Source organism: Dendrobates tinctorius, unplaced genomic scaffold (assembly GCF_039654945.1).
Source record: "Dendrobates tinctorius isolate UK_male_01 unplaced genomic scaffold, ASM3965494v1 ptg000334l, whole genome shotgun sequence".
NCBI classification, from domain to species: Eukaryota; Metazoa; Chordata; class Amphibia; order Anura; family Dendrobatidae; genus Dendrobates; species Dendrobates tinctorius.
The window spans coordinates 921,823-942,964 of record NW_027362000.1 but is presented as its reverse complement, the minus strand read 5'-3'; the positions used below and the strand labels follow the sequence as shown (position 1 = coordinate 942,964).

Here is a 21,142-nt window from a genome sequence, read left to right as displayed (position 1 = left end):
ACAAGTCTGCTCTCCACTTACCACTCTAATTTCCACATTACAGCTCTACTCTCCACTTTACAACTCTAAGCTCCACATTATATCGCTACACTCCACTTCACAACTTTACTCTCTACTTTACAAACTTACTCTCCACTTTAAAGCTTTTCTATCCACTTAACAACTCTCCACTTTACAGCTCTACTCTGTAATTTACAGCTCTAGTCTCCACTTTACAGCTCTACTCTCCACTTTACAGCGCAACTCTCTAATTCACAACTCTACTCTTTAAATGGTTAATTTACTACTAAAGAGTTATTGAAAAGCTTAAGGAAGTTTACAAAGAAGGTGTCCTATCGTCCTATTAATACACAGATGTTGTTTGATTTGACTATGGTTCATCAGCACTTCTGTCATAGTACCTAGTATCATAGTTTGTAATTATGCTGCTTATTGGCGCGTTTGTATTTTTTTAGCGGATTTCATATCAGTGTCTGCTAATAAAAGTTTTATGTCTGATATATAGCATCTGTTTGAAGTTTATGACGGTTATTTTTGTTTGTTCATCGGGTCCTCCAAAAATGACCAGTTAAGTAAGGGCTTGGTTAGGCTGGGAATTGGAATTTTTTTTTTTAAATTAGGCCTAGACTCCAAGATTTGTGGGTTACTCTCCACTTTACATCAATACATCAATCTCCACTTTTCATCTCTACTCTCTACAGCTCTTCTCTCTACTTTACAGCTCTACTCTTAAATTTACAGCTCTACTCTTCACATTACAGCTCTAATCTCTACTTTACAGCTCTACTCTCTACAGCTCTACTCTCCACATTACAGCTCTACTCTCTACTTTACAGCTCTACTCTCCACATTACAGCTCTACTCTCTACTTTACAGCTCTACTCTCTACAGCTCTACTCTCCATTTTACAGCTCTACTCTCCACTTTACAGCTCTACTCTCTACAGCTCTACTCTCTACAGCTCTACTCTCCACCTTACAGCTCTACTCTCCACTTTACAGCTTTACTCTCCAATTTACAGCTCTACTCTCCACATTGCAACTCTACCCTCCATTTTACAGCTCTACTCTCCACATTACAGCTCTAATCTCCACTTTACAGCTCTACTCTCCACTTTACAGCTCTACTCTCTACTTTACAGCTCTACTCTCCACATTACAGCTCTTATCTCCACTTTACAGCTCTACTCTCCACTTTACAGCTCTACTCATCACTTTACAGCTCTACTCTTCAATTTACAGCTCTACTCTCCACATTACAGCTCTATTCTCTACTTTACAGCTCTACTCTCCACATTACAGCTCTACTCTCTACTTTACAGCTCTACTCTCCACATTACAGCTCTTATCTCCACTTTACAGCTCTACTCTCCACTTTACAGCTCTACTCATCACTTTACAGCTCTACTCTTCAATTTACAGCTCTACTCTCCACATTACAGCTCTAATCTCTACTTTACAGCTCTAATCTCCACATTACAGCTCTACTCTCTACTTTACAACTCTACTCTCCACTTTACAGCTCTACTCTTCAATGTACAGCTCTACTCTCCACATTACAGCTATACTCACCAAATTACAGCTCTAATCTCCACTTTACAGCTTTATTCTCCACTTTACAGCTCTATTCTCCACGTTACCGCTCTACTCATCACTTTTCAGCTCTTCTCTTCAATTTACAGCTCTACTCTCCACATTACAGCTCTAATCTCCACTTTACAGCTCTACTCTCCACTTTACAGCTCTACTCTCCACTTTACAGCTCTACTCTCTACTTTACTGCTCTACTCTCCACATTACAGCTCTACTCTCCACATTACAGCTCTACTCTCCACATTACAGCTCTAATCTCTACTTTACAGCTCTACTCTCCACATTACAGCTTTACTCTCCACATTACAACTCTACTATCTACTTTACAGCTCTACTCTCTACATTACAGCTCTACTCTCCACATTACAGCTCTACTCTTTACTTTACAGCTCTGCTTTTCAATTTACAAGTCTGCTCTCCACTTACCACTCTAATTTCCACATTACAGCTCTACTCTCCACTTTACAACTCTAAGCTCCACATTATATCGCTACACTCCACTTCACAACTTTACTCTCTACTTTACAAACTTACTCTCCACTTTAAAGCTTTTCTATCCACTTAACAACTCTCCACTTTACAGCTCTACTCTGTAATTTACAGCTCTGCTCTCCACATTTCAGCTCTACTCTCCACTTTACAGCTCTACTCTGTAATTTACAGCTCTAGTCTCCACTTTACAGCTCTACTCTCTACTTTACAGCTCTACTCTTCAATGTACAGCTCTACTCTCCACTTTACAGCTATACTCACCAAATTACAGCTCTAATCTCCACTTTACAGCTTTATTCTCCACTTTACAGCTCTATTCTCCACTTTACCGCTCTACTCATCACTTTTCAGCTCTACTCTCCACATTACAGCTCTAATCTCCACATTACAGCTCTAATCTCCACTTTACAGCTCTACTCTCCACTTTACAGCTCTACTCTCCACTTTACAGCTCTACTCTCCACATTACAGCTTTACTCCCACATTACAGCTCTACTCTCTACTTTACAGCTCTACTCTCCACATTACAGCTCTACTCTCCACATTACAGCTCTAATCTCTACTTTACAGCTCTACTCTCTACAGCTCTACTCTCCAATTTGCAGCTCTAATATCCACTTTACAGCTCTTATCTCCACTTTACAGCTCTACTCTCCACTTTACAGCTCTACTCTTCAATGTACAGCTCTACTCTCCACATTACAGCTCTACTCACGAAATTACAGCTCTAATCTCCACTTTACAGCTCTATTCTCCACTTTACAGCTCTACTCATCACTTTACAGCTCTACTCTTCAATTTACAGCTCTACTCTCCACTTTACAGCTTTACTCTCCAATTTACAGCTCTACTCTCCACATTGCAACTCTACCCTCCATTTTACAGCTCTACTCTCCACATTACAGCTCTAATCTCCACTTTACAGCTCTACTCTCCACTTTACAGCTCTACTCTCTACTTTACAGCTCTACTCTCCACATTACAGCTCTTATCTCCACTTTACAGCTCTACTCTCCACTTTACAGCTCTACTCATCACTTTACAGCTCTACTCTTCAATTTACAGCTCTACTCTCCACATTACAGCTCTAATCTCTACTTTACAGCTCTACTCTCCACATTACAGCTCTACTCTCTACTTTACAGCTCTACTCTCCACATTACAGCTCTTATCTCCACTTTACAGCTCTACTCTCCACTTTACAGCTCTACTCATCACTTTACAGCTCTACTCTTCAATTTACAGCTCTACTCTCCACATTACAGCTCTAATCTCTACTTTACAGCTCTAATCTCCACATTACAGCTCTACTCTCTACTTTACAACTCTACTCTCCACTTTACAGCTCTACTCTTCAATGTACAGCTCTACTCTCCACATTACAGCTATACTCACCAAATTACAGCTCTAATCTCCACTTTACAGCTCTATTCTCCACGTTACCGCTCTACTCATCACTTTTCAGCTCTTCTCTTCAATTTACAGCTCTACTCTCCACATTACAGCTCTAATCTCCACTTTACAGCTCTACTCTCCACTTTACAGCTCTACTCTCCACTTTACAGCTCTACTCTCTACTTTACTGCTCTACTCTCCACATTACAGCTCTACTCTCCACATTACAGCTCTACTCTCCACATTACAGCTCTAATCTCTACTTTACAGCTCTACTCTCCACATTACAGCTTTACTCTCCACATTACAACTCTACTATCTACTTTACAGCTCTACTCTCCACATTACAGCTCTACTCTCCACATTACAGCTCTACTCTTTACTTTACAGCTCTGCTTTTCAATTTACAAGTCTGCTCTCCACTTACCACTCTAATTTCCACATTACAGCTCTACTCTCCACTTTACAACTCTAAGCTCCACATTATATCGCTACACTCCACTTCACAACTTTACTCTCTACTTTACAAACTTACTCTCCACTTTAAAGCTTTTCTATCCACTTAACAACTCTCCACTTTACAGCTCTACTCTGTAATTTACAGCTCTGCTCTCCACATTTCAGCTCTACTCTCCACTTTACAGCTCTACTCTGTAATTTACAGCTCTAGTCTCCACTTTACAGCTCTACTCTCTACTTTACAGCTCTACTCTTCAATGTACAGCTCTACTCTCCACATTACAGCTATACTCACCAAATTACAGCTCTAATCTCCACTTTACAGCTTTATTCTCCACTTTACAGCTCTATTCTCCACTTTACCGCTCTACTCATCACTTTTCAGCTCTACTCTCCACATTACAGCTCTAATCTCCACATTACAGCTCTAATCTCCACTTTACAGCTCTACTCTCCACTTTACAGCTCTACTCTCCACTTTACAGCTCTACTCTCCACATTACAGCTTTACTCCCACATTACAGCTCTACTCTCTACTTTACAGCTCTACTCTCCACATTACAGCTCTACTCTCCACATTACAGCTCTAATCTCTACTTTACAGCTCTACTCTCTACAGCTCTACTCTCCAATTTGCAGCTCTAATATCCACTTTACAGCTCTTATCTCCACTTTACAGCTCTACTCTCCACTTTACAGCTCTACTCTTCAATGTACAGCTCTACTCTCCACATTACAGCTCTACTCACGAAATTACAGCTCTAATCTCCACTTTACAGCTCTATTCTCCACTTTACAGCTCTACTCATCACTTTACAGCTCTACTCTTCAATTTACAGCTCTACTCTCCACATTACAGCTCTACTCTCCACTTTACAGCTCTACTCTCCACTTTACAGCTCTACTCTCCACTTTACAGCTCTAATCTCCACTTTACAGCTCTACTCTCCACATTACAGCTTTACTCTCCACATTATAGCTCTACTCTCTACTTTACAGCTCTACTCTCCACATTACAGCTCTACTCTCCACATTACAGCTCTACTCTCCACATTACAGCTCTAATCTCTACTTTACAGCTCTACTCTCCACATTACAGCTTTACTCTCCACATTACAACTCTACTATCTACTTTACAGCTCTACTCTCCACATTACAGCTCTACTCTCCACATTACAGCTCTACTCTTTACTTTACAACTCTGCTCTTCAATTTACAAGTCTGCTCTCCACTTACCACTCTAATTTCCACATTACAGCTCTACTCTCCACTTTACAACTCTAAGCTCCACATTATATCGCTACACTCCACTTCACAACTTTACTCTCTACTTTACAAACTTACTCTCCACTTTAAAGCTTTTCTATCCACTTAACAACTCTCCACTTTACAGCTCTACTCTGTAATTTACAGCTCTGCTCTCCACATTTCAGCTCTACTCTCCACTTTACAGCTCTACTCTGTAATTTACAGCTCTAGTCTCCACTTTACAGCTCTACTCTCCACTTTACAGCGCAACTCTCTAATTCACAACTCTACCTTCCACTTTAAGCTTCACAGTATTATATATTGTCTAGTTGAGAGGCACTTCCATTTATATATAAATCATACAAGAAGGGTTGGAAGCTATATGCCATAAAATCAATAAAGTTTTATTATAAACAAGTCAAAATGCATTACAGCACAATGATACAAGTGGGGGCAATAAATGCAAAGAAAAAGGCCTATAGACCAGGCACATAGGGTTCAAAAAATGCATATGTATGAATGCTATAGTCAAACTATATAAAGATGTATAATATAAAATGAGAATAGTTTAGAATAGTTAATGGAGCTTTAGAAAATAAAGCTTCCAGGAGAGAAATTTCTCAGATTGACCTACAATATATCTAGTGTAAACAACAAAGATCCTATTCAAAACCCCATTACATAAAAGCTTGCAGAATCCTAATCCTTAAATGGCAGAAATGTATTTACACTAATTAGATGCATAGTGCAAAGTGTAAACAGGCATGCTACAGAAGGTAATGCATAGTGCAATATACAGAGCATGCAAGTTATAACAGATATGGCATACAAAAAGAAATGTAGGAAAAGGAAAGGGTTACTGCTGCACTCCCTTGAGAAGAAGTCTAATCGCGGAACGCACGTCAGGGGTGCCATGGCCATCCAAGTACGGTATTTGCCTAGCAGCAGTAACCCTTTCCTTTTCCTACATGGCTTTTTGTATGCCATATCTATTATAACTTGCGTGCTCTATATATTGCACTATGCATTACCTTCTGTAGCATGCCTGATTACACTTTGCACTATGCATCTAATTAGTATATATACATTTCTGCCATTTAAGGATTAGGATTCTGCAAGCTTTTATGTAATGGGGTTTTGAATAGGATCTTTGAAGTTTACACTAGATATAGATCAATCTGAGAAATTTCTCTCCTGGAAGCTTTATTTTCTAAAGCTCCATTAACTATTCTAAACTATTCTCATTTTATATTATACATCTTTATATAGATTGACTATAGGATTCATATATACGCATTTTTTTAACCCTATGTGCCTGGTCTATAGGCCTTTTTCTTTGCATTTATTGCCCCCACTTGTATCACATTGTGCTGTAATGCATTTTAACTTGTTTAATAAAACTTTGTTGATTTTATGGCATATAGCTTCCAACCCTTCTTGTATGGTTTCCACTTTACAGCTCTAATCTCTACTTTACAGATCTTCTCTGCAAATTACAGCTTGTGACAAAGTCACTGGCAAAGTACTGGAGGGGAGATACAGTATGTTTCACTGAGGCTATTAGCTTCAGTGATCTGAAACCTAGAAGTTTGCTTCAGTATACTAAGTGCTGAGAGGGGTTAATAGGCCATTTTAATGGTTAGGCTTTTTCGTCAACAGCTGACGAGCGGGTGGGAGGCTGTTCACAATATCTCCCCAACAGGGTGGAGTTTAGAAGGTAAACAGACATTTGATGTTCGGTGTGCCCAGCCGACAGCTCCAGAGAAGTATTTGTGTTAAACCATACTCAAACCGCTTGAATATCCTGAGCGGGTAGATCCCTACAGCTGCAGAGACTGTATACCAATTTGTTTTATTTTCCTATTTTGCCTGAAGGGTCGTGTTTTGTTTATTTTCACTTTGCACTTGTTTATGTCACATGTATATAATAAACTAGGAGAAGATTTAAAGAGACAGTGTACCTGTGTCTACCTCCGTGTGCAGCCAAGTGAGCCGATCTACCACAAGCTCTACTCTCCAATTTACTGCTCTAATCTCCAAATTATAGATCTACTTTCCACTTTAGAACTCTACTCTCTACTTTATCGCTCTACTATCAACTTTGAGCTTTACTTTTCACTTTACAACTCTCCACTTTACAGCCCTAGAATGCAGCATATTTGCATAATGTGAACACTCCACATGGCATTCATTATGACGTGATGCTGGTGGCTACACAACCTATATTTTACATGCCATGACCTCATGTGCCTGGTGTACCAGGTGTCATGGTCCAGTCTAGAGTTTATTTCCTGCTGTCCTCTCTCTGGACTGGTTATGCAGGGGTTAATCTCCTCGACCTCATTCTGGAGCTAGCTGGGCTATTTCAATCCATCACAGCCTGCTGACCAGTGTTAGTGATGGCTCTAGCTTCTAATTCAGAGCCTCTGACCCTTGTACCTTGGTGCTCTTCCTGCCTTTGACTTGTATCCACGTGTATGACCCGGACTGATCTCTGACCCCGTCTCTTGGTATTCGTCTCTGCGGCTACGTTCTCTGTCTGGCTTTTGATTCCCTGGCTTGTACCCCTGACCACGTCTTCCATGTTTGGCTTTTTGACCCTTGGCTTGGTATTTTGACTACGTGTATTGCTGCTAATTCTGGTACGTCTGCTCCTGCTAGTTTCTGACTCGGTTCGTCTGACCATTTTCTCATTACCTGTGTCACCAGTGCGGTTGCTCAGTTTTGCTACACTTAATGTGTAACCTCTCTACCCTCACCAGCTCCCCCTGGTGGAGGTTTCACTACGCCGGGTTTACGCTGTTGTGTTGGTTATTTAGCTTTTATCGGAATTGATCCATAACTTTGTACTTTAGGTGAGAGGTGAATGCATTTTCTCTTGCTCTGTACTGTTTACAGTCATGTCAGTCATATACTCACATGTGGGGCTGTAGACAATTCATGGAAAGGTGACGCCATCAGAGATGACACGTCAACTTGCAGCACACATTCCTAATAAAACTGTGTTATGTATATATCGCACAAGAGCAAAATACTGCAATAAACATGATGGAGAGACCAAACTATTAGTCACACATCAACGGACAATCACGGACAGTTGTATTGAAAGTTTAAAAATGGGCAACAAGTTAAGCAAACACCTGCAATTTTTAGACAGTTGCCCCAAAACCTTTGAAACCCCCAGATGTATGGAAAATACTTAACTGATTGTGTAATATTGAGTATCCATATAGTATAAGGCAAGAATATTGCACTTCACAGAGGGAAAGTCCACTGCACTCACATGAACTCGGTTTAAACAGGTATGTGCGGGATTAGAATAGTTATGTATTGTGAAACTCTATAGATCGTAGGAGAGCAAAGGTAACACCTAGCAGCCATCCATATATATCCCCACACGCAGTGAGGTTAAAGGACACAACAAAGTCATCAGTCATTCCAGACCTGGGTACACCGCGGTCCCCAAGCCAGATTTATCATAAAATGTGGACAAATCTGATAGAAGCAATCCTCATCATGGTAGAAAAGTCAGTCTAGATGTAAATGCAATTAATAAATACCTAGAACATAAAGGTACAGGAACCCCCCCCACACATACACATATACAGTATATTAACATTGAAATTGCAGAAACAGGTGGGAGGGAAGTATCTACAGTCTCAGGGAGGGCAGACAAAAAACAAGCTATAGATATATGGGCTGATATATATGAGCTAATAAAGACAGCAACCCCCTAGATTCATCATACCCAGCCTGTATTACTGGGAGAGATATTCCCACAAATGAAAAATTGGAAACTTGGATAAAGCTGCAAACTGAATATCAAATTGGTTGAAAATGAATGCAGGAATGAGGATTGTAATCTGAAACTTAATGCAGTTTTGTCAATTAAAGGTACCCACTAACAATGTAAGAAAACAATATTTCCATGTCGACAGTGTCCACAGTGTTTAAATTTGGCATAAGCAGATGTATTATATGTCTTAGCTTCTATCAGAGTGTAAAATTTTGATATGAGGTGTCAAACTAATCAAGGATACTAGATGTGGTACAGAGGACCCAAGACAGGGTACTCAGAAGGAAGCTAAGAAAAATGAAGCAAAACTTCCTTCCTGCATGCTGACCAATGCAAGAAGCCTGACCAATAAGATTGAAGATCTGGAGTTGGTAATGTATGAGGAAAAATATGACATAGTAGGAATAACTGAGACATGGTTAGACGACAGCTATGACTGGGCGGCTTACTTGCAAGGATATGATTTGTTTAGGAGGGATCGTAAAAAAAGGAAAGGGGGTGGAGTCTGTCTATATATAAAGTCCACTTTAAAGCCCACACTAAGAGAAGATGTACAAGAGGGAAATGAAGAGGTGGAGTCTCTATGGGTGGAGATACAAGGAGGGAAAAGTAATAAAATCCTCATAGGGGTTTGTTATAAGCCACCAAATATAACAGAAACCACTGAGAATGTATTATTGAAACAAATAGACAAAGCAGCAAATCACAATGAGGTGATTATCATGGGGGACTTCAACTACCCCGACATAGACTGGGAAACTGAAACCTGCGGATCTCAGAAAGGAAACCAATTTCTGTCAGTGACCAAGGATAATTATCTGTCACCACTTGTGCAGGGCCCAACTAGAGGGACAGCCCTTCTGGACTTAATGTTAAGCAACAGGCCAGATAGAATAACAGAAGTCCGAGTCGATGGGCACCAAGGGAGCAGTGACCACAGTATAATACAATTCCACTTGTCCTTCAGTAAGGTGCCCTGGAAGGGGGTTATGAAAACGCTGAATTTCAGGAAAGCAAAGTTTGATCAGCTTAGAGAGGACCTTCGCCGAATTGATTGGGACAATGTCCTCAAAAATAGGAGCACAGAAAATAAATGGGAAATATTTAAATCAGTTTTACACACCCACTGCGAGCTAGCCATACCGTACAGAAATAAAAGGGCTAGGAACAGGAGAACACCAATGTGGCTAAATAAGGATGTACAAAGGGAAAAAATAAATAACAAGAACAAAGCATTTAAGAAGCTAAAACAAGAAGGCAATGAAGAAGCATTAAAAAGTTACAGAGAAAAAAATAAAATGTGTAAAAAACAAATACATTTAGCAAAAGTGGAAACTGAGAGACTCATTGCTAAGGAAAGTAAAAAAACCCAAACTATTTTTTAATTATATAAACAGTAAAATGATTAAAATTGATGGTGTCGGCCCTTTAAAGAACAATGAGGGTGAAATCATAGAGAGCGATGTGGGAAAAGCAAATGTTTTAAATACTTTTTTCTCAACAGTGTTCACACAGGAAAAGGATTTCCCAGGGGAAATGCAGAGTGATAATGTAAACTCCCCATTAAGTATTACCTGCCTAACCCAGGAAGAAGTGCAGAACCGCCTTAGTAAGATTAAAATTGACAAATCACCAGGCCCTGATGGCATTCACCCTCTGGTATTAAGGGAGTTAAGTAATGTGATAGACAGGCCTCTATTCCTTATATTTAAAGACTCTATAGAAACAGGGTCTGTTCCTTTTGATTGGCGGCAAGCAAATGTGGTACCAATATTCAAAAAGGGGTGTAAAAGGGAACCTGGAACCTATAGGCCGGTAAGCTTAACATCTGTTGTGGGTAACATTTTTGAAGGGTTTCTAAGGGATACCATTATGGGATATCTCAATGTTAATAAATGTTTAACTCCATATCAACATGGATTTATGAAGGATCGCTCCTGTCAATCTAACCTGATCAGCATCTATGAGGATGTAAGCTCTCAAATGGACCAAGGAGAATCATTGGATGTCATTTATCTCGACTTCTCTAAAGCATTTGACACTGTCCCACATAAAAGCTTGGTAAGGCTAGTTTCACACTTGCTTTTTTTTGCTGCGCGTTTTTCCCGCAAAAAAACGCATTAAAAAAACGCATACAAATGCATACAAACGCTGCGTTTTTTTCAAGCATTTTTATGCGCATGCAGGAAAAAAACGCAGCGTTTTTGTGCGTTTGTATGCGGTTTTTGTGCGTTTGCGTTTTTTTACAGACTTTGGAAAAAACCCCAAAAAAAGAAAAAACAACCATTCAACAACACACAAGACCAATGGGACTTCATTGTGGGTGTGGTATGTTAATATATAGACCCTGTCTACAGTATTCTTCACATTTGCTTGATTCTTCTCGTGACCATGGATCTGCGCTGGAAGAGTTTTCACTTCAACTTGGATTTGGACATCGCGATGGCTCAGGCATATGCAGTTACTTGCCATGAACAAAGGAAGAGAGAGAGGCAGCGAAGACGGCGGCGTATGTGGATACATCCGATTGTTGAACTCCGGGAGAGCCGTGGGGCATACCACACCCTCTACAGCGAGCTCCAGTCAAACCCGGAGAAATTTACAGATTATATCCGGATGTCCCACGAAAGTTTCATGGATTTGCTTGCTCGTGTCCAACAATCCATCCGGAGACAGGACACACAGCTCCGTCGTGCGATTCCTCCTGAGGAACGGCTACTGGTGACATTACGGTATGTTTTAAAAACCAAGGGGTGCGGTCTGATGTTTTTTTTTTAAATTTAGTATTCAAAACCTTGGGTAATTAGTTTTCGTGAATGTACTAATATTTTATTTTATAGTTTTTTAAAATAATATACATAAATATTAATTTTACTTCTTTGTCTGTTCACAGATTCCTGGCGACTGGAGAAACCCTATCTTCACTACACTTCCAGTACCGTATTGGAATCTCTACCTTGTCTGGAATTGTTGCTGACACCTGCCGGGCTCTCTGGAATGTTCTTTGCCCAGAATTTATGCCCCTGCCCACCGCTGAAAAGTGGATGGAAATTGCTGACAAATTCTGGACAGTATGCAATTTCCCCAACTGTTTGGGAGCTGTTGATGGTAAACACATACGGATCATCAAACCCCAAAGAACGGGATCTGAGTACTATAATTACAAAAAGTACTTTTCAATAGTACTCATGGCGATTGCGGATGCCGGATGTATGTTTGTAGCAGTGGACATTGGAGCATTTGGCCGTGGTAATGACTCACAGGCTTTTAAAAACTCAGACATGGGCCGGAGGTTGTATGGCAACCAATTTAATTTCCCTATGCCACGGCCTCTTCCTCACACCGAAGCTCCGCCACTGCCCTTTGTAATGGTTGACGATGAGGCTTTTCAAATGTGCGGAAACTTACTGAAACCCTACTCCAGCCGGGACTTGGACCACACCAAAAAAATATTTAATTACAGGCTGACCAGGGCCAGAAGAACTGTCGAGTGTGCTTTTGGGATTCTTGTCTCCAGATGGCGAATTCTGGGCACGGCCATTAATCTTAAACTTGAAACAGTTGATGAGGTGGTGAAGGCCTGTGTGGTTCTACATAACTTTGTGATGGCTAAAGAGCACCCGACCTTTGAACTGGACGATGATGCTCCTAACCCATTGCCTGAATTCACTCAGCACACTCTCAGGTCATCCGTTGAAGTTGGCCAAATGAGGGACCAATTTGCGGCCTACTTTATTTCTGATGTAGGACGGGTGCACTGGCAAGATGAAATGGTGTAATGTTTTTGTTTGTTTATGGTAATAAAAAACCTTATTTGATACCATTACTGAGTGCACTATATTTTTTAAACTCCAATTAAATAAAAATATATTGGAACGAGCAAAGCTGCAGGCCATGAATCGGGAAACCAATTTTTTTCAAGAGAAAATTGTGCAACTAGTTGAAAAAAAAGTATGTGATTTTCTCAAAACACAACCCTCAAAACCCAACCCCAATGAAAGTCCATGGGGAATACAAGTCAGCATTGAGTGGATGAATGTAATCTGCTCCATTCCAACTTACAAGTTATTACACTAGGCCTTGGAATGACTATACTAGGCCGTGGTATTTCAAATATGAGTATAGTAGGCCTTGGGCCTACTAGTATAGTCATATGTGAAATACCACGGCCTAGTATAGTCATACCAAGGCCTACTCGATTTTTGCCAACTAGGATCTTGTTTCACGAAAAACAAACTGGTGAAACTTGACAAGTTTCAACAGTTTGTTTTTCATGAAACCAGATTCTAGTTGGTAAAACTCGAGTATTACACTAGGCCTTGTAATGACTACACTAGGCCGTGGTATTTCAAATATGAGTATAGTAGGCCTTGGGGCTAGTAGTATAGTAATATGTGAAATACCACGGCCTAGTATAGTCATACCAAGGCCTACTGTAATAACTCGATTTTTAACAACTAGCATCTTGTTTCACAAAAAACAAACTGGTGAAACTAGAAAGAAACTTATTTTTTAGACAAGTTTCAACAGTTTGTTTTTCATGAAACCAGATTCTAGTTGGTAAAACTAGAGTTATTACACTAGGCCTTGTAATGACTACACTAGGCCGTGGTATTTCAAATATGAGTATAGTAGGCCTTGGGGCTAGTAGTATAGTAATATGTGAAATACCACGGCCTAGTATAGTCATACCAAGGCCTACTGTAATAACTCGATTTTTAACAACTAGCATCTTGTTTCACAAAAAACAAACTGGTGAAACTAGAAAGAAACTTATTTTTAAGACAAGTTTCAACAGTTTGTTTTTCATGAAACCAGATCCAAGTTGGTAAAACTCGAGTTATTACACTAGGCCTTGGTATTACTATACTAGTCCGTGTTATTTCACATATGACTATACTAGGCCTTGGGTTGGTTTTTAACATGTATTTACCCATCAGTGTGTGTGAGCGGCGCAAACAACATTAATGAAACTTTGTAATGGTGAACCACAAATGTAAATTTATTTTTAATCACAAAAATAAACCAAAAAATTATTTTTTCCGGCGTTTGGGGGCAGATGGTTTCAATTTGGGGGTGTGCAGGGAATATGCAACACTTGCAGTTGAAGACGGTGTTTGAGGGGAAGGGGCAACAAAACTTGTGGGGAAGGTAGTCCAGTTAAGGGAATTAAACTAGGAACACTTGGAGGAGAGGAAATCTGTTCAGGTACATTAGTTGTAATGGCATGTCGCCGTAGGCTTGTGTGCCTAGACCGACTTTGGCCCAATGCCCGCCTTGATAGATTTCGCCTTGAACTAGGGGCAAATATTGAATGTAGGTCCCCCGTCTGCTGGTGTGGCTGCTGCTGCTGCTGAGGTGGCTGCTGCTGCTGCTGAGGTGGCGGCTGCTGCTGAGGTGGCTGCTGCTGCTGCTGAGGTGGCTGCTGCTGCTGCTGAGGTGGCTGCTGCTGCTGCTGAGGTGGCTGCTGCTGCTGCTGCTGAGGTGGCTGCTGCTGAGGTGGCTGCTGCTGCTGAGGTGGCTGCTGCTGCTGCTCTTCGTTGGCAGTGCTCGTCCTTGCAGGAGGACTGGTGGCGGCAGTGATGGTCCAGGTTTGCAGAGTGGTGGTGGCAGGGCTACTACATGTTGTTGTAGCGGCAGGGCTGTTCCATGTTTGCCTAGTGGTGGCTGAGCTCCACGCATGCATGGGAGTGGCGGTGGTGCTCCAGACAGGAGCAGCGCTTGCCATGGTGGTGTCGGTGAAGTGACCAGCTGCACTCAGACTTGTGGTGGTGTAACGGTGGGTGTCCTGGCTTTGAATAGAGGTGTCCGTGCAGTGGTATGCAGCACAAGTCGGTAGTGAGGTGAAGCGAGTCAATGGTGGCACAGGTGGAAATGACACCACTGACTGCTGACCGTACCGATTATGCTGCATAGCCTGCAAGAAAGCATTGTTGCAGGCCTGCAGCACATTCAGCTGTTGCTCAGGACTAAGGTGTTCCGCCATGCCCTTTTCAATCTTACTAAAAAAATGGTGTGCTGGTCTGTTGAGGTCGGCCTCCAGACAGTCAAGGCGCTGTTCTACAGAATTGAAGCGGTGTTCAAAGTGGTTAAAACTACGTTCCATGAGTGCAAAACCGCTTTCAACTCTGTCGGACAGTGACTTGAGGCTGGAATTAAAGGCCTCGCTCAAATGCATAAACTCGGGCAAGACATTCCGGTCCAAGGCCCTCTGCCGCTGGCGGGTAGTGCCCGCATAACCAGTGGCAGAGACCTGGGACAGGGGAACACCTGATGGCCCAGCTTCCTGGTCACCAGCTGTGTGTGTGGTTGACCTGCAAGGTGCTTCCTGGCTGTCGGATGGCTGGGACGGGTCAGAGGACGTCCGAGGAAGGACCGCTCCAGGGCCAGGTTGCAGGGTGCTGCTCCAGGTGCTGTGGAAGAAAGGAAAATCATTACTACCATGCCTTTACAAGAAGCATCAGCTGTGGATTAGAAAAACACAGATTAATAAAAATAAAAACCCAAAATTTATAATACTTACGATCTCGTGGCAAGGACCGGTCTTAGGAACTGCAACGCGTGATAGTGACAGTATCTAGTTCTGGTCCTTGACGCAGATCCACTGCGAACCTGGCCCTCAGCACGAACATCACTGTTGAAGCGGTCCTTGATCGAACGCCAACGTGTTCGGACTTTGTCCACTGTTGTTAAAAAAAAAACAGTGCCGTCAAGGACAACAGTCAATGCGGCACAATATAGCAATACAATACTCAAAGCAGTCACTGTAGACCCCGATGACACTGTTGGGTTTCATGCTAGAATACACCTAGCACGAAACCCAACAGTGCCGTCAAGGACAACAGTCACTGCGGCACAATGTAGCAATACAATACTCAAAGCAGTCACTGTAGACCCCGATGACACTGTTGGGTTTCCTGCTAGAATACACCTAGCACGAAACCCAACAGTGCCGTCAAGGACAACAGTCACTGCGGCACAATGTAGCAATACAATACTCAAAGCAGTCACTGTAGACCCTGATGACACTGTTGGGTTTCCTGCTAGAATACACCTAGCACGAAACCCAACAGTGCCGTCAAGGACAACAGTCACTGCGGCACAATGTAGCAATACAATACTCAAAGCAGTCACTGTAGACCCCGATGACACTGTTGGGTTTCCTGCTAGAATACACCTAGCACGAAACCCAACAGTGCCGTCAAGGACAACAGTCACTGCGGCACAATGTAGCAATACAATACTCAAAGCAGTCACTGTAGACCCCGATGACACTGTTGGGTTTCCTGCTAGAATATGCCTAGCACGAAACCCAACAGTGCCGTCAAGGACAACAGTCACTGCGGCACAATACAGAGCAGGGAAATACTCAATAAACGCCTTTTTGGAGGATGCTGTGGCGCTGTCCCAGCCATCCATCAACGCTGCGGCCACCTCATTCCATAGCCGCCGGGTCACCACAATGTCCTTGTGCAGCCGGTCACGGCTGTCCCACAACGGCGAACGCTCCTGGACCAGGCTGATGAGCTGCTCATTATCCAGGTAGACGTCTTCATCCCGTTGTGGAACCTAGACAAAACACATTCATTAGAATAATCAAATTTAAATTGAATAAAAAGTTACAAAAAAAGAAACATAAAAAAGAGTAAAAATAGAAGATAAAAAATAAAGAACATTACAAATCATTTGATACATACATTCCGTATCACCACCGGGACTTGGCTTCGCTGCTCCTGCTCTTCGCCCTCACTAGTCCCGTCCGCAGAAGATGATGATGACGATGTCTTAAAAAAGTTGAAAAAAACGTAAGAGATTTGGAGAAGCTGCAGATATACTTACCAGATGCACGAAAATAATCACCTCACGGTCTGCTTGCGCCAATTCCTGCCGCGATGGGGAATACTCGGATTCTGAAGACATACTGCATGTAAAAATAATAAAAATCATTAGTACATACATAATTTAAAAGGACAGGCATATAATGTAATATACTCACATTCTTCGCTGATAGAAGATGGGTTCCTTGTTGACTGTCTGCTCTCCAATCTGTCAGTGTAGTAGTGGCAGAGTTTTGGCAGGCACCTCCTTTATATAGACTTTTTTTTTTTGACTTTAGAAGATTATAACTAGTACAACAAGTGGACACCACCAAAAAAACGCAGCGCTAAAAAAACGCTTACATGCGCATGCCAGTGCGCACGTATGCGCATCCATAGGCTATAATGGCCATTTTTAGCGCAAAACGTGCGCATACGTGCGCATGCGCTTTTTTGCAGGGCCAAAAAATGCAACATGCTGCGTCTGGAAAATACAAACGCACACCCCAAAAAAACGCAGCGCATGAAAATCGCATACGTGCGCATGCCAGCGCGCAGGTATGCGCACCCATGTTAAATATAGGGGAAAAAACGCATGCACACGTAAGCGTTTTTTTCCAGCGCAAAAAAACGCAAATGTGAAACCAGCCTAAGTAAGATGAGAAAGCTTGGGCTAGGGGAAAATGTGTGTAGATGGGTAGGTAGCTGGCTTAGTGATAGAAAACAAAGAGTGGTTATTAATGGGGCATCCTCAGATTGGGCCAGGGTTACTAGTGGGGTACCACAGGGGTCTGTATTGGGCCCCCTACTATTTAATATATTTATTAATGATCTAGTGGATGGCTTACACAGTAAAATATCAGTATTTGCAGATGATACAAAACTATGTAAGGTAGTTAACACAAAGGAGGACAGTTTGCAACTACAGACAGATTTGAGTAAATTGGAGAATTGGGCTGAAAAATGGCAAATGAGGTTTAACACAGATAAGTGTAAGGTTATGCACATGGGAAGACGAAACAGATGCTACAATTACTTACTAAATGGAAAACTGCTGGGGAAATCAGACATGGAAAAAGACTTAGGGTACGTGCACACGCTGCGGATTGGGGTGCAGAATTGGCCATGCGGATTTTGTAAAATCCGCTGGTAAATCTGCAGGTCAAAATAATGCTGAATACTGAATACTTTCTGTACCCTCTGTGTATTTGGATTACACATTGCGTGGCAGGATTATCAGTGTGGTAGTATTATATTTGGGTTACACAATGTGTAGCAGTATTATATTTGGATTATATAGTGGCAGTATTATATTCAGAAAGTACAGATTATAGAGACTTTATATTCAGGGAGCACAGTATGGTGCCATAACTACTTTATGGAGCTCTAGAGGAAGTTATAAAATGGCACATGGCAGAGACCGGCCACTATCAGAAAATATTATCATTGCGGGATATTAGGCAGGATGAAAAAAAAAAAAAAGGTAAGACAATGACTCCAAACAAAAAAAAGACATCACCAGTCGCTGAATTTGATTGTTTGTTCTATGTCTGAGGCCGATCAGTTTTGTAGTCACTGAATGGTTTGCAGAGTGATGTTGGAGGGCAGCATTTTCGCTTCTGAAACATCTCCCTTCCATATAAGGCTACATGCACACGCTGCGGATTGGGATGCGGATTTGGCCGCGCGAATTTTGTGAAATCCGCAGGTAAATCTGCAGGTCAAAAGACCTGCGGTTTTGCCCTGCGGTTTTTCAGCTCTACAATGGAGGAGATGGCAAACCGCAGCGGAATCCGCAGAAAGAATTGACATGTCAATTATTTCTGCAGTTTAGAAACCGCAGGAAAACCGCGCTGAAAAATCTGCACCGTCTGCACTGCGGTTTTTGATATCCATAGGATATTATGGTACTGTACACTGCAGCAAAAACTGCTGCCGATCCGCAGCGGCCAAATCAGCAGCGGATCCGCAACAGAATCCGCAGCATGTGCACACACCCTTATTGTTCATGGCTTTTCAATACATCTCGTATTGAGCTTACAATCACACTTGACTTGTACTAGTGAACCGACCGGTTAAGAAGAATGTCTAATATGCAGGACGCCACCTCTGACAGGCGCGGGAGCGCTTCCTTCTCTCAGCACACATCAGCCATTTATCTTGGTATTTCTTCTGGAGAGATTCTCCTCTCCTTCTGCACCCTATACAAACCTCCAATATTGGAATAAGCGGTAATATGATAAAGGCTCGGGCTGAGCCGAAACGACTTTTATTTATATCGCCTCCACTGTGTGCTATACTCCTGTTTGGCTCCCACATGTAATAAAATGAACACCTATTTGCATAAAGTCTGTCTGAGTGTGCGGTGAATTAAATTAACTTGTGATTAGGACCTACTGGTCCGTTGCACCTGCACCTCGTCTATATTTGACTAGAGTGCACGCTACCTACCAGTTTAATATGCAGGGACGGACATACTACCCGTGCACCGGCATCGGGGCTCAGAGGTGGAAGGGGCCTGTTTAGTGGTGGCTTATAATAGGGCAATCTTGTTTGTCACTCGTAGCCCGATGTTCTGGGGGCCCATGGGCAGATTGCCCTTATCAATAGCAGCACGCCGGGCAGAGAGCGCTCCTGCAGCTCCAATGGGCACAGCAGAAGAGGGCAGCAGAGCTGATGGAAACCATCATCAGCTTCCTGTCCGGCGATATCTATATGACGCAGGTGTTCGTGACGTTATGTCATCAGCACGCCTGCGCCATCTAGAAGCTACCTGGCCAGAAGAGGAAAGGAGCGATGCCGCAGGGGATGCTCTGAAGAGGAAAGGCGCGATGCCGCAGGGGATGCTCTGAAGAGGAAAGGCGCGATGCCGCAGGGGATGCTCTGAAGAGGAAAGGCGCGATGCCGCAGGGGATGCTCTGAAGAGGAAAGGCGCGATGCCGCAGGGGATGCTCTGAAGAGGAAAGGCGCGATGCCGCAGGGGATGCTCTGAAGAGGAAAGGCGCGATGCCGCAGGGGATGCTCTGAAGAGGAAAGGCGCGATGCCGCAGGGGATGCTCTGAAGAGGAAAGGCGCGATGCCGCAGGGGATGCTCTGGTGCGTGTTGAGTGATGATTATTGTTAGGCTACTTTCAGACTTGCGTTACCAGGCGCAGCCCCCTTGCCGCCTCTAAGCTCCGCCTCCGGCCGCGCCCCCTCCGGTCATCTCCTCCTATGGTTGCATGACGCTGCATGCGATCAGCGTACGCTATAATTAACGTTGGGTACACTGGCTGTGCGTTGGAATGTTTTTGCTGGCGCATGCGCACTTTTTGCAGTGCGCCGAGTGCACAAAAATGCAACAAGGTGCGGTTGGCGCACATCGGCGCAGCGCAAAAAGGGCGCATGCGCCGGCAAAAACATACCAGCACACGGCCAGTATACCCAATGCTAAATATAGGGTACTCTGATCGCATGCAGTGTCATGCGACCATAGGAGGAGATGACCTGAGTGGGTGCGGCCGGTGGTGGAGCTTAGCGGCGGCCGAGCACTGCGCCTGGTAACGCAAGTCTGAAAGTAGCCTTAGATTTTTTTAACACCGCATGGAGAGCAAGATGGGGGAAAACAAGGGGAGAACTCTTTGTAATGAATTGGGATAGAGCGTTATAGAAGGACTTATAATGAATTTGATGGTTGTGAAAGGTGCTAGAGAAGGACTGGAAATAATTGGGGGTAGGAGAGGATGTTATAAAGGACTTGTAATGATTTGGGAGGGTGGACGAGGCTTTCAGGGACTTATAATGAATTGGGTGACGTTATAGGGGCTTATAATGATTTGGAGGTCGAGGAAGTGCTTTTGCAGACTTGTATTGAATTGGGCTGTAAGAAAGGATGCTACCAGGGACTCATAATTACATGGGGGGATGCAATCAGGGGCGTATAATGGGGGTTAGGAGAGGAGGCCACTAGGGACTCATAACTACTTGGGTGGGTATGCTTTCGGAGACTTGTAATGAATTGGGCTGAGGGGTAGGAAGTAATCAGGAAGCTATAAAGAATTAGAATATGGGGAATGATGCTTTAAAAATTAATTGGGGGGACTTTATCAGGGGCTAATAATGAAATCAGGTGTGGTGGAGGACGCTATCAGGGACCTATAATGAATTGTGGTGTGGGAAAGGACAGGGACCTATTATCACACGCCACTCAGGAACGAGATAGAGTATGCCGAGACGGACAGGAAGGGAAGCACTGCAACTAGGGAAAGATTAGAGGGACAATTCTGAATCTGGCCCTGCGCGATCCTGAGCTCCCTGACATCCCTAGAAGTGTTCTTTCACTCTGTGCGGTAATCACATTGATA

General features: G+C 42.9%; 1 protein-coding gene across 1 annotated transcript in view; it reads right to left on the bottom strand.

Moving 5' to 3' along the window:
- The window catches only part of LOC141074848 (uncharacterized), a 40,764-nt gene extending 25,105 nt beyond the window's left edge, over positions 1-15,659 (bottom strand). The window contains exons 1-2 of the mRNA XM_073562114.1: positions 15,506-15,659; positions 14,352-15,395 (exon numbers count right to left, since the gene is read on the bottom strand). Coding sequence (XP_073418215.1) covers positions 14,352-15,160 — 809 coding nt within the window. The 5' untranslated portion in view covers positions 15,161-15,395; positions 15,506-15,659. The remainder of the gene's footprint in view (positions 1-14,351; positions 15,396-15,505) is intronic.
- Positions 15,660-21,142: the final 5,483 nt, after the last annotated feature.